General features: G+C 45.2%; 1 protein-coding gene across 1 annotated transcript in view; it reads left to right on the top strand.

Annotated features, from left to right (window-relative positions):
- The window catches only part of DEPDC5 (DEP domain containing 5, GATOR1 subcomplex subunit), a 43,029-nt gene extending 30,201 nt beyond the window's left edge, over positions 1-12,828 (top strand). The window contains exons 34-43 of the mRNA XM_066561944.1: positions 363-508; positions 1,264-1,341; positions 1,817-1,949; positions 2,776-2,884; positions 3,561-3,785; positions 7,639-7,808; positions 8,766-8,937; positions 9,961-10,021; positions 11,117-11,199; positions 12,007-12,828. Of these exons, the coding sequence (XP_066418041.1) occupies positions 363-508; positions 1,264-1,341; positions 1,817-1,949; positions 2,776-2,884; positions 3,561-3,785; positions 7,639-7,808; positions 8,766-8,937; positions 9,961-10,021; positions 11,117-11,199; positions 12,007-12,302 (1,473 nt within the window). The 3' untranslated portion in view covers positions 12,303-12,828. The remainder of the gene's footprint in view (positions 1-362; positions 509-1,263; positions 1,342-1,816; positions 1,950-2,775; positions 2,885-3,560; positions 3,786-7,638; positions 7,809-8,765; positions 8,938-9,960; positions 10,022-11,116; positions 11,200-12,006) is intronic.
- Positions 12,829-13,111: the final 283 nt, after the last annotated feature.

The raw sequence follows: 13,111 nt of genomic DNA, 5'->3' as shown, positions 1-13,111 counted from the left end.
TGCTTACTACCTTGCCATAGTGATCAAGTGTCCTGTTGCGTGCTTATAATCAGTTATTCCCTTGGGTTGAAAATGGAACTGGTGTTGCTGGTTTGCCAGTAGTTCTCTCAATGCAATTGTTGCTGGGTTGGTGGTCCTCATCTTTATTTGGGTCTGAATTTGTTTGTTGTTTGTCAGGAGCTCTGTAGTGATGACAAAGTAGGACTGTATTTACCCCTTCTGCATATGCCTGTGCTTCCTTAGAGCATTGCTTGTTGTTGACTAACTTGGGCTGAGGCACGGATGATGTGGGGAGGGAAGAAGATGGGAAATGGATTACATGATGGATTTCACAGAGATGTTGCTGTGTTTGCTCCTCCCAGGTCTCTATTGATCAGTCAGTTCCTGCATCCTCAGATGGCAGCACCTTGCTACCCACGGGGCAGGTCCCTGACAGGGGCAGCAGCCAGGGGAGCACCCAGAACGCTGCAGAGCCAGGATACAGCACAGCTGCTGCTGCAGAGGGCAGGTAGGAGAGGCACAGCCGTGCTGTACTGCAGAGCTGTTCAATTCCAGCCCCTTGCTGGTGTCAGGGAATGGGCACTGAAGCAGGAGCCTGGGAACAGGCTGTGCTGTGCCTGTCAGCACGAGCAGGCACTTGTCACAAGACCTTACTGCAGCATTTCCACGTGCAGACAGAGTGGTAGTAAAATAAGCCCTGCAACCCAGTTTTCCAGACTTAAATGAACACAAGGCCTGATTTCTCCACCCACAAGAAGGGCTTCATTCTTCAAGAAATGAAGAAATTCCATTTCTGAAATCTGCTAGTAGGAAACCAGGCTTTGAATTGGCATCTTGTCTGTTTTGGCAAGGGGCGGGGGGGCTGCAGGTCTTACTGGATTGAGTAGGTTGATGAAATCCAAGAGGTTCTAACCTGGAAGCAAGACACCAGGGAGGAAGTAATGTTGAAAATAAACTTTATTAGCACCTGTTTCCTGTGGTTGTAACTTACAGTAAAAAAAATAGCCAACTTCAGAATGTTTGCTCTCAATTGCTGCTGAGTACAGCTGGATGTGACACATTGCATTGGGTCCATATAGCAATGTCCTGGTGACCTCAGGGGGGAAATACTCTTCTGATGCTTTTAGTTGTGCTTGAGATGAAAAAGGAAATAAATGTGGCAAAGTCATTGTTGAGAAGAGAGAGCAATTTTCTTCAATGTACATATTGGAACAAATCTAGCAGCTTCCTTGATTTCTGAATGTGCTTTTGTTTACTGCCCAGCTCTCAGCAGTGTTCAACAAGTGCTCTGACTTCCTCCTCCACTTTGGTAGAGATTCTTGAAGCCATGAAACACCCCACGTAAGTTTTTAATATAAATGTGCTTAACATGTGATGAGATGTTTAATAAGAGGACATGAGAAGTGGAGTCATTCAAAGGAGAGCCCATGCCAGCTGTTGAAGAGTTTTAAACTTCCTTTTGTTATTCAGTTCCAGACTCTAATAAGGAATTTTATAGAAATTGAGATATGAGCTAAGACTTCAATTATTAGAGTCCCAGAACCTTGTCAAATCAAGAATTCCCAGTAAGTCAAATCAAGAATTCCCAGTAAGTCAAATCAAGAATTCCCAGTAAGTCACCCAAGTGCTGTCAATGGCAGCTCTTCATCTTGTTACCAAAAGCCAATGAGGCATCACTCCAGGGGCACTGGGCATTTCTTGTCCTGTATTCTACCCTCCCTCTCCCTTTTTTCCTTTCCCCCAGCAGTGATTTTTGTCTTTGTTACCTAAAAGAGCTCTTGGTCAGTGTTAACACGTGTGACTTGCTGTGCTCCAGCACAGGGATCCAGCTGCTCTCTGAACAGAAGGGGCTCTCCCCCTACTGCTTCATCAGTGCAGAGGTTGTTCACTGGCTGGTGAATAACGTGGAAGGGGTGCACACCCAGGCCATGGCCATTGACATCATGCAGGTAAGGAAACTCCAGGAGCACATGGAGGGCCAGAAATGCCTCGCTCTGGGAAGAAAATAAAGTTTTAGAGCAAAGCATAGCAATCATTTCTCTTACCCATTTAAATCCTCTTATGGATGAGCATTGCAAGCAGTGCTCAATAGAATATGAGGTGATGATGACATTTTTTGCATTTCCTATCACAAAACAGCAACATATTCTTCACTAGTACTACATGTTTTTTTCTACTTATATGGTGATGGTTGTGTTTATAACCTCCAATTAGCTGGCACTTACCAGGTGCTCTGCACAGTGTTGGAATTGAGGCACTGGGTTTTGATTGGGTTTTCCTTTCTGATAATTAGTTAATAAAGTTGTAATAAAACCAGCATATGGCCTTTCAGATCTGAAGCAGACACACTTTATGCAGGAACACTGCTTGTATTTATCAAGGGATTTTTCTATATTGAACTGTGTCAGGGGCAGAAGGTTGGAAATGTTCTGGAGTTCATTCCTCTGCTGAGATCCCATATCAATTAACAGAGAACTTAGAATGCTTCCAAACTCTTACCTTCTATAAATCCATCTATAAAACCAGAGCAGGGTATGGGAGGAGACAGACATCTGTAGAAAGGTCAAATGTAATTTCTCAGGGAGATAAGAAATTCCTGCATTTATTGAATATGAAGAGATAACTTTGCAGGTAATTCTTGTTAGGCACATATCTGGACAAAAAGATGCCAAGGAAAAGAAAATTACTTCCTAATGTTCTCTAGCAACCTTTTTATGTAATTGGAAGAGTGATTTCTTTATCATGTTGGCTCTGTTCTTTCTTTTTCTTGTTCAGAAAATGTTAGAAGAGCAGCTTATTGTCCATGCATCTGGAGAAGCTTTACGAACCTTTATTTATGGCTTTTATTTTTACAAGATTGTTGTGGACAAAGAACCAGACCGAGGTCAGCATTGTTATTACAAGGCTTTGCTCACTATCCCTTTGCATAATCACTGGGCTGTTCTTGATTCTTAGGGGTGCTGCAGCAGGAATGCATTTTGGGAGCAACCAAAACCACTGATGTCAAGAGTCTGAGAAATTTGGCCTTTTTAGTTAAGGGAAAAAAAAGAATAGCAGAAAACATAATTTTTATCCTGCCTCTTTTTTATCAAGAGCTACTTTTCTGTCTGAGCCTTGTCCACTTGTGTGGTGGTGTTCACAGGGGTCCCAGGACGAGGGAAGAGATGAGAATCTTGACTCCATGTTTCAGAATCCTGGTTTATTATTTTATGATATATGTTATATTAAAAGAAAATGATATATTAGAACTATAGTAAAAGAATAGAAGAAAGGTTTTCATCAGAAGGTTAGCAAGGAAAGAAAGGAATGACAATAAAATCTTGTGACTGACCAGAGAGTATGAGACAGCTGGACTGTGATTGGCCATTAATTAGAAACAACTACATGAGACCAATCACACATCCACCTGTTGCATTGCACAGCAGCAGATAATTATTGTTTACATTTCATTTCTGAGGCCTCTCAGCTTCTCAGGAGAAAAAACTCCTAGCAAAAGGATTTTTCATAAAATATGTCCGTGACACACTTGTTTCTAACCGACTTCCCTTCCCCTTGTGCAGTGGGGCTGCAGCAGCCTGCCATGTGGCACACAGCTGCCATGGATGACTTCTCAGCCTTCCAGAGGAAATGGTTTGAGGTGGCCTTTGTGGCAGAAGAGCTGCTGCACTCGGAGATCCCGGCGTTCCTGCTGCCCTGGCTGCCCAGCCGCCCCGCCTCCTATGCAAGTAGGCACAGTTCCTTTAGCCGCAGTTTCGGAGGACGGAGCCAGGCAGCTGCACTCTTAGGTAGATGCACAGCACAGGTGACAGCTGGGGAAGTTCACGGGGATAGTTTGAAAGGGGAAGAGCAGCCAGCCAAGGGGATGATCTCACGTGGACCAGCAATCAAGCTGCAAATTTCATGCTGGCCTTACAGTGTCTTGCATGTGGACTCGCTCTCATATCCTTGAGGTGTGTTTCACTGGCTGGGCAGGAAACTTTTACTTTTTATTGTGTTCCAGTACTCTGAAGTATTTCTTAAAGCATTCCTTCTTCCTGAACCTCTAGAATTCAGGGAGGAAGATACTTTGTCTCCTTGCAAATCCAGAGAGACTGTTCACAACCTGTAAGGAGGATGGAGGGATAGGTTGTGAGAACGGCAAAGCAACCAAACTGTTCTTAAAATTACATATCTAATTGCTCCCTAGGGGCAAAAGCCACAGGGAGGTCCAGATGTGTTAGAAGTCTCTGTGATGTGCTGGGGGCTTCCTAGCTAATCTGAACCAGACTCCTTGCACTAATGAGTCTGTGAAGCCCAGCTGCAGATGACCCCTGTGGTATGGAAGCAGTAGAAGATCTTGCTGCTGGGCAAGGTCCCATTAGTGTCTGATGTTCTCTGAGGTGTGGAGAGTAACCCTGACTGCTCTAACAGCCCATGAAACACACTGGCTGTGTGACTGACCCTGTTGCTTTGTCAGCTTCTTGTTACATTTCCAGGCCAGCCTGAGTCACTTGCTTTTGTTCTCCTTTCCTTGTTTAAAAGAAAAATCATTGCTATGGAACTGCAGCTTCAGGTTTATTTAGATGCATCTGTTAAAGGCCTAGCAATTAAGGATAAAAAGAAAAATTTTGATTTTCTCTTGTTGTGTATATCTAACCTTCTGAAGAGAAGCGCCTTACTGCAGGTGTAGTATCTCTTAAACCTGAAGTCACAGTAATCCTTGTGTATTTCTGAGAGCCTTGTTGGAAGAGGAACAGCATCAGAAACCCAAAAGCATTAAGGATAGGGAGTCTGAACTAATGGTTAATTCTCTGAAGTCAACATATGCAGGTTATTTTCCCTGTCACATGATAAATCTGTTGCCTTGGCTGGTGTCCAGCCTCATTAGCTCAGTGGCTGGCTAGAGCTGAAGCCTGAACTGGCTGGCATGAAAGTGTTGTGAGGCTGGAGGCACTGGGGCCAGATCCTCTTCATGGTTTGATCTCTTACTCACTATTTAGCCTGAGAAAGCCAGTTGACATTCCTGTGTTTGTGTTCTCTTGTGAGCTCATGAGAAGCCTGAGGCTCAGCAGGCCTGCACCCCTGGGGATGAGTAGAGGTGTCCTCAGTGTCCCCCTCACCTTTCATTTAACACCAGCCAGGAAAAGAGAGTATTCCTGCAGCATGTGGGTATTGCACACCTGAGTAGCTCTCCTTTTCCCTTCAGTTGGGATCATGTCCATTTTACTATTGAACTAATTTGCAGCCCTTGAATGAGTGATAAATGCCTTTAGATTGCTCTCATGCAGTCTGGGTTTTCCAGGAATTGTAGTTTCTTGTAGAAAAATTGAGCTTGGAAGTTTTTTCTTACAAAGGAACTGGTTTAAATGATGCTTCTGTGCTGTCCCTCTTCTAAACAGTATTCCAAAAAAACTTCAGCAGTTCATCTGAGGTAAAGAGCTTTACTAAACCCAGATGACCCCTGGTCCACGTGACTTCATTTGTTCCTCTCTTGGTCTTGATTAGGTTATGGTTTTTATTTCTTCCCCTCCCCACCTTCCCTAAATGTCAGGCTGTGACATAAAATTGCATGCAAGCATTGGGAGCTCTGGAACAAGCTCCATGTATCTCTCAAATCTTTATCCCTCCCAATTTCCCAATCACCTGCCCAGTGCCTGTCCCCTTTCCCTCCCCAGTGGAAGTGTGACCTGTGACCCAGCTAATCTTGTCCCTTTGATTTGTAGCAGTGCATGCACTAGCAACTGTAGTCATGTATGTAGTGGAGTCTGTGACTGGAGAATAACCTGCCTGCTCCTCTCCGATTTGCTTAGTCAATCTTTAGTTAAATACTCAATAGTAGAAGACAATTGGGAAGCAGGTGAGTCCTCTTAAAGTCTGACCTATGGAAGCCAGAGTATTTTCTATTAAAACAAGTTGGTTTTAATCAGAAGCTTCTGCATTCAGACACATGGACATTTCTCATCAGTGTTTAATGTATTTTTGATTAGCTCACCTTGTTGGACTGGTTTCCTCTGGCTTTGCCTGTGAGCTGCAGCTGCAGACAAGGCAGGGGGACAGTCCAGCCCTACCAGGGAGTCTGCAAAAGCAGACTCTGGGAAAAGCAACACTGTAAGGGAGCAGGGAGCTCATTCTTCACAGTGTGCTGGTTTGGGCACACTGGGCTGTGGTGTTATCACTGACCTCTTGGCTAATGACCAACACCTACCTGACTGAGCTGCTTTGCTTTCACAGCTTCCAGGATGTTGTTTTCCAACACACTTTGTTACAAATTTGGCACCATGACCTCCTGACCACAAGTATGGTATTCACAATATCCCAAAGGAGCCAGAAAAAGAAATTCTCGCAGTGTTGGTCTGACAGTACCAGATCAACTCAGAAATTGCAAATGATACATTTCCCAAAGACAAAAATGGGTCTTATTTATGAAACAAAACTGGGTGATGTTCTTTCATTTTTGTTGTGTTTTTATTTTTCACGTTCTACACTGCAATAATAGCAATGTAAAGGGTTTCCTTAAAATCTTGAAAGTGCCTCCAGGTAACTTGCAGTAGCAGTGAAGGTGGGAACTTTCCATCTACCTTGAGGAGGGATTTCAATTTTTTTTTTTTTTTGAACTACCATCAAACCATCAAATGATAAGATAATTTAAAAGTTGACCCTATCAAGGAGTGCACATCTTCCTCAGGAAGAGATAACACACATCCCTCATGCATGCAATAATAAAAAGGGCAGAAGTTTTCCCATAGAAGCCTTGCAGCCCATTGTTTTCTGTCAATTTTTAACATAACAGAAATGTTACATTATGTATTTGTCTCAAGAAAAGTTGAAGGTGATGGTGTGTTTCATAGCAGGACTTTGGTTTCCAGGTCAGGAGATCTGGGTTCTGTCCCCAGCCTTGCAGTCCTGTGTGTGACACCAGCCAGGTCACTTCCACTGCTGTGCTTCTGTCCCTCTCCTGCCTGGTACCTGAGGGTTTCTGTCACCTGAGGGATGCTGGGGTATGGGGCACAAAAGGAGCTGCATCTTGGGCACTATCCCAGCCCTTACTGCAAGGCACCAGGAGCTGTTGCAGTGGTCAGAATGCTGCTGCATGTCTTGGCTGACTCTGTGCTTTTACAGAAAGTGTTGGATGTGCACTTTCAGCAATGTGGTAATGTGGGATATTGATATGGGATTAAAGAAACAAGAAGTTTAACTTCTAATCTCCTTTAGCTGTGGAAAGTCCTGGAATGCTCCTGCCCCATGTAACAGCACCCTGTTGTGATTTCTGGTGGAGGCATATAGAAATATTTGGGATGTTTTGGGCATGAAGAAGCTGGTGTTGTCTGGCCATGCATAATTATGGCACCAGTTGCTTGTTGATTACCTGCTGGATTCTTGGATCTCTGTCCTTACTGCAGCTGAAATGTCTTTTGACTGCTTGGGGAGGTGATTCTGTAGCACATACCCCTGACATGAGAAATACTTGAGGATTTTTGTCTTTTGTCACCTGGATGAGCCGCATTCTGGGACTTTTCTGCCAGCCTGAAAATACCTGGGGAGGAATGGGAGGACAGATTGATTTCAAATGACTGATCTTGGTTCTGTTCTCTCCACGCTGTCTGCCTCCTTCTCCCTGATGGCCCTTGTGAACCCTGCTGTCCCCTGGCTGCTGCCCAGCTGCCACGGTGCCCGAGCAGCGCACGGTGACGCTGGATGTGGATGTGAACAACCGCACGGACCGGCTGGAGTGGTGCAGTTGTTATTACCATGGCAACTTCTCTCTGAACGCTGCCTTTGAGATCAAGTTACACTGGATGGCAGTGACTGCAGCTGTTCTTTTTGAGATGGTGAGATCCTGGTGTTCTGGGCAGCCACAGAAGTGCCTGTCTGGCCTCTGTGTCCCTCGGACAACTGGGGACATTGTACTAGGGAGTCTTAGGGAGAGAGACAGTGGCTTCCATCTGCCTTTATTTCCATAGGTAATTTTCCTGGTGGTTGTTAGTGTTGCTGCATCTGGTCAGCATTTATCACACCAGCTCCAGTCATTCTGTCTGCCTGAGTGTGTTCTGCTTTCAGTGGGTTTTATGCACACTGTGCAGAGATCAACACAGGTCAAGGTGATAAATTTAAGTCCCCCTTAGGCAAATTTTAAGCCCTGAGCCAGGTCTTTGGAAAAAAATCTGTTTCACATTACATTCCTTCTATCCCCAAACCTTAAAACTTTAAATCTCAGTGGAATTGCTTTCATAACAGGGCTTTTCCAGGCAATGTGTTTTTCCTGCTCAGGAATGTTTTAGGGTTTTTCTAACTTGCTGAAAACATTTTGAAATGAAAACTTGTCACTTTTTAATTTTTAGATTAAATTTTTAGATTAAATTTTTAGATTTTTTTCCCTAATGTAGCTTCTGTGAAACTCAAACTGTTTAACACCAGGCTTTACCCCACCCAGCCAGACAGCACTAGGTAGTCGGTTTTGCTTTTATTTAAAATCAATTGCACTGTTCCAGTAAAGCAGAAGTGTTTAGCCACTGGTGATAAGTAGGCTGAATCAGTTCCTGAAAAATGTCCTATTTTAAAGTGCTTTCTGATTGATGAGCACTTCAGAAAAAGGAAAGCCTGATGTCTTGTGCTTGCACTGCTTTGCTTGCAAGGACGTTGGTGTGCCTGCCCTGCCGAGCGGGCTGAGCCTGTGGAGATTTGAGCATGTCTGATCTATTCCTGGGGCATGAGTTGCTCTTATGCACAGAAGTGCCCTTGGTCAGCTGGCATGTGTGCTCTGATTCATTGTGTGCATCTCTGCTCAGGTTCAGGGCTGGCACAGGAAGGCCACCTCCTGTGGGTTCCTGCTGGTGCCAGTGCTGGAAGGCCCCTTTGCCCTGCCCAGTTACCTGTACGGGGACCCGCTCCGAGCTCAGCTCTTCATCCCCCTCAACGTGAGCTGCTTGCTGAAGGAGGGCAGTGAGCATTTGTTTGATGGTAAGAAATGCACTTTGCTTTACCCCTCAGGGTTCTTTGTGCAAACAGGTCACTGTTGGTGCAGAGCTGACATCAAGGGGCTCCTTTACCAGCCAGCCTTAGGTAAAGGAGCTGTTTTTGCAGGTCAGCAGCCCCTCAGGAAGGAGGTGCTGGAGGAAGCTGTGCTGGCAGGCTGATTGTGGGCAGCAGGAAGCACCAACACACAGGAAGGGTGGTCTCCCCAGTGATGCTTACCCTGTGCCCTTTCAGACCCATATCCAGTAGCTGTTGTGTTTGACAGACTCTTGTGTCTGTTTTGCTGCTACACCCACAGCTGCTCTGCATTTGTATCCTGCATTTGTTTATTCTCCCCCTCCCTAAGATTGGGTTTTCACCACTGCCATCCTTCTTTTGTTGTTGCTATGGTTACTTTAATGGTTACAGTGTTTGCACATGAGATTAAGCAGAGAAGCTGCAATCTCATTTTCTGCAATGTGACCTCGCCCTTTCCAGTGAGCCTGTTGTGGTAAACCTCAGGTGGAACCACAAAATCAGAGACCTTTCCCATGCAGAGAAGGGCAAAAGTGCATAATGAGGAGGGAGAATGAGCAAAAGGCTCTGTTTTAACATAGTAAGTTTGATATTTTAATCAACCCTTGACTCAGTGTCCAGGTGTAACTGAACAATGAATGTGACAAATCCGTATGCTGTGAGGTCACCATAGCCCAGCTGACTGAATTAAATATTTTCAGAGCACTCTTGTGATACACAGCAGCCCACTCTTTTCCTTACCCCTCCCACACCCCCCCCTTTATGTTCCTCTCCTTCATCTCAAGAGACACAAATAATAAATTCAGATACGAGTCTGCTACTGGCGTGCACAAGACACATCTCTGAGACACCTGACAAAAAAGTGTGACTGAAAGAAATGGCATGGGGAAACGAAAGAGTGCCCTGAGGCCCTCCTGAGCAAAAGTGAAGTCTTCAAAAGGAAGGAAATAAAGTAACTTTACTAGATAATTGTTACTTTTCTGTTTGTTTCAGGCTTTGAACCAGAAACATACTGGGACAGAATGCATCTTCTGCAGGAAGCAATAGCACACAGGTGTGTCTGCAGTGGAGTGGGGTGACCCAACAGTTCCTGTCTCCCTGGACAATGTGGGGTGAAGGCCTGTGCTGAACAGTCACTCCTGAGTCTCTTGGGTTCTGTGCTGTCTGCCTCTCTGAATTCTGCTCACAGACTGCTGTACTAAAACACAGCCTCCAGCCCCAGGTGGTTCTGTGGGTGCCAGGGGCAGCTGTGGGGTGTTTCAGCCTGTCCCTCCTTAGGAACCATACTGTCCTCCTAGGGAGAGCCTTTGGGAAGTGCCTGTTATTCCAAGTTAGAAGCAGAAAGGCTGTAAATGGATTCTTCCTGGGAAGGAACAGTGTATTATAGCCTGTTAAAAATGCAACACCTTCTTGTGTATTTAGCATAGTCTTGAGCTGGATGACACCTGATGATTGACAATAGGCAGGAGCCTGGGGTGGGAGCTGTACAGAGGAGGTTGGGCCAAGTTTAAGAAGGAATTGTTGGAACCTTTGGGTACTATCTAGCCTTATCCCTTTGTGTGATTGAGCTGCCAGTTTCTTTCATGGTGTAGATGCTGGGGTTTTTTCATGACAGAGAGGGCTGCCTTTTGTAATGGACTTTAGCTTGGAAGTCAGCTTTCATTACTTTAGAAAGCAGGAGAAGAACAGGTATCCTATGAACAGCAGAGAGCTGCCAGGTAAGCTGCTTGAAGTTCTGCATGGAACGTTGCACATAATGAAAATAATAATGTTGCAGCTTGAAACAAGCCCAGGGAACTTCTGTCTTGAGTTTTGCTCTTCCCTCTCTCATGTGCAGCTGCCCCATTTTGTCAGAGACTGCATGGAGCTGCTGCTCTTGTTTCCAGCTCGAGTCAGGACAGGGAGCAGTGTGGGGTGACAGGCCTGAGCAGTGTGGGGTCACAGGCTTTCACACTGTGTCTGGCAGGGAATATTTGGAGAGGCTCAGCTCTCTTCATCCCTTTTCCTTTTGCCTTCAGGCCATGAGAAAGGGATAGTGGAAGGATTTCCTCTGGTGCCTCTGCCTTTAGCTGAGGAATTCTACCTGGAGTGGCTCTTTTTATCTTTTTTTTCTTTTCTTCTTTAATTCCCCTTGTCTCTATTTCTTCAGATTTGGATTTGTACAAGATAAATATTCAGCCTCTGCATTCAACTTCCCAGCAGAAAACAAGCCCCAGTATATCCATGTCACAGGTGAGCAATATTTGGGAGGCTCTGTGGCAAGGAGGAGGTTATTACAAACAAGAGAACCATTTCACATGTGGTTTGTGTTTTGTGTCAGTGATGTTGGTGCTGTTCTGTCCCTAACCAGATGACAAGTAGGTGTGTCAGAAAACACAAACCAGAAAACTGGAGGGGGCAGTATGAAAAGCACCAAGTGTTGCTGCTAATAAATGATGTTGGTTTGAAATCCTGCTTTACAGCAGCTCTGAAAGTTTTCTTTCCAGAAGATGAAGAAATTTAAAAAAAAAAAGGCAAAGCTTATTCCAAGGTCAATGTAAATAAATGTGTACCCAGAAGCAAGAAGGAGGGAAAGGTGTTGGGACAAGTCAGTGCTCTGTTTTTGTGTCAGTGCTCTGTTTTCATGCTTAAGGTCTGTTGTAGATGCATCTCTACCCATACACACTGTGTGGGAGACAGATCAATCTTTTAGGGTCTGCTTGCTGAGATGTGAAAACAATGACAGGAAGGCAGTGTTTGGAGAATTGCAGAAGAGAATGGAAATGGATGGGAAGCTAGCAAGATGGATCAGAGCCTACATCTTAGCTTCATTCTGTGCTAGTAAGAGAAAGGCAGACAAAGTGCACTCCCTCCTGGTGCTGTAACATACAGGAAGAAGTAGCACCTAAAGGGCCAAGGGGGAGAAGTGTATCCCATTTTCTCCTGCTGCAAGGCAATTAAATGAAACTCAGGCCCGTTTCATTTTGGAATTTAACCATCAGCTACCAGCAGCAGGGCCTTAGCTGTGCGTCACACTCAAGTGCTGCCTGTTTCCTGCAGGGACAGTGTTTTTGCAGCTGCCCTATTCCAAGAGGAAGTTCTCCAGCGGGCAGCAGCGGCGCCGGCGCAACTCCACCAGCTCCAGCACCCAGAACCTGTTCTGTGAGGAGCGCATCGGCTACAACTGGGCCTACAACACCATGCTGACCAAAACCTGGCGCTCCAGCGCCACCGGCGACGAGAAGTTCGCAGACCGGCTGCTGAAAGACTTCACAGACTTCTGCTGGAACAAGGACAGCCGGCTCGTGGCGTTCTGGACCGACTGCCTGGACAAGATGCACGCCAGTGCCCCGTGAGTGGGGCTCTATCTCTTAGGGAGACAGCTAGAAGCTTTACCTTGTGGCAAGGAAGTAGAAGTGAAGTAGAAGTCTCTCTGTTGGATTCATATTGAGGCTCCAAGAGGACCTGAGTGATATTGCTGTTGATATTCAACAGAATTTGATTAAGTGCTTGAAAAAAAAAAGAATTTGAGCTCTTGGCTTGCCAGTATCTATCACCTGACCTCAGCTTGGTTTTAAGTAGCTACAGTCCTTGGTTGCCAAAACTTCAGTTAGAGCAGAGGTAAAGAAAGGAGAGTGCAAATGGTTTTCAAGGGCAGTTGGATTCAGCACAGTGTGATGGTATCAGCTTCCAGTCCCTGGAAATGGTCGGTGCCAGCTGGCATCTGATGTGCCTGGCAGCAGCCTGTCCCTTCCCCTTCCAAGGTGCACCTGATTGTGTGAATATGTAAGATAAGATGTGAGAGATCCTTGTTAAATTTTCATACATGTAAATAAGTAAAATGCAGAAAATAAAGTGACCTGATGTTTTGTTGTAACTCCACAGACAGCAATACAAAATTGGTGAGTAAAAGAAAACAATTGCCAAAAGAAAATAATGCTTTCTGTGTTCAGCTCAAAATTCTGTGCTGGGGCTTTGTCTTGTAATCATACAGGATTTTCTGTCTTCGTGCCTGGATCTAGAACAGTGTCGCACAGCAAGAGCAGGAAGCCAGTTCCTGTCTTTCAAGGCCAGCACCAAAGCCTAAGGAGAAATCAAGGGCCACTGAGCGCAGGTTTCTGCCGAGGGTTATGAGTAGGTTTTTAGAATGTGTCTGCATGCAGGC

The sequence above is a fragment of the Molothrus aeneus genome, chromosome 18 (genome assembly GCF_037042795.1).
Source record: "Molothrus aeneus isolate 106 chromosome 18, BPBGC_Maene_1.0, whole genome shotgun sequence".
Taxonomy (NCBI): Eukaryota; Metazoa; Chordata; class Aves; order Passeriformes; family Icteridae; genus Molothrus; species Molothrus aeneus.
Note: the sequence above shows the minus strand (reverse complement) of the source record. Positions and strands in the feature narration are given on the sequence as shown.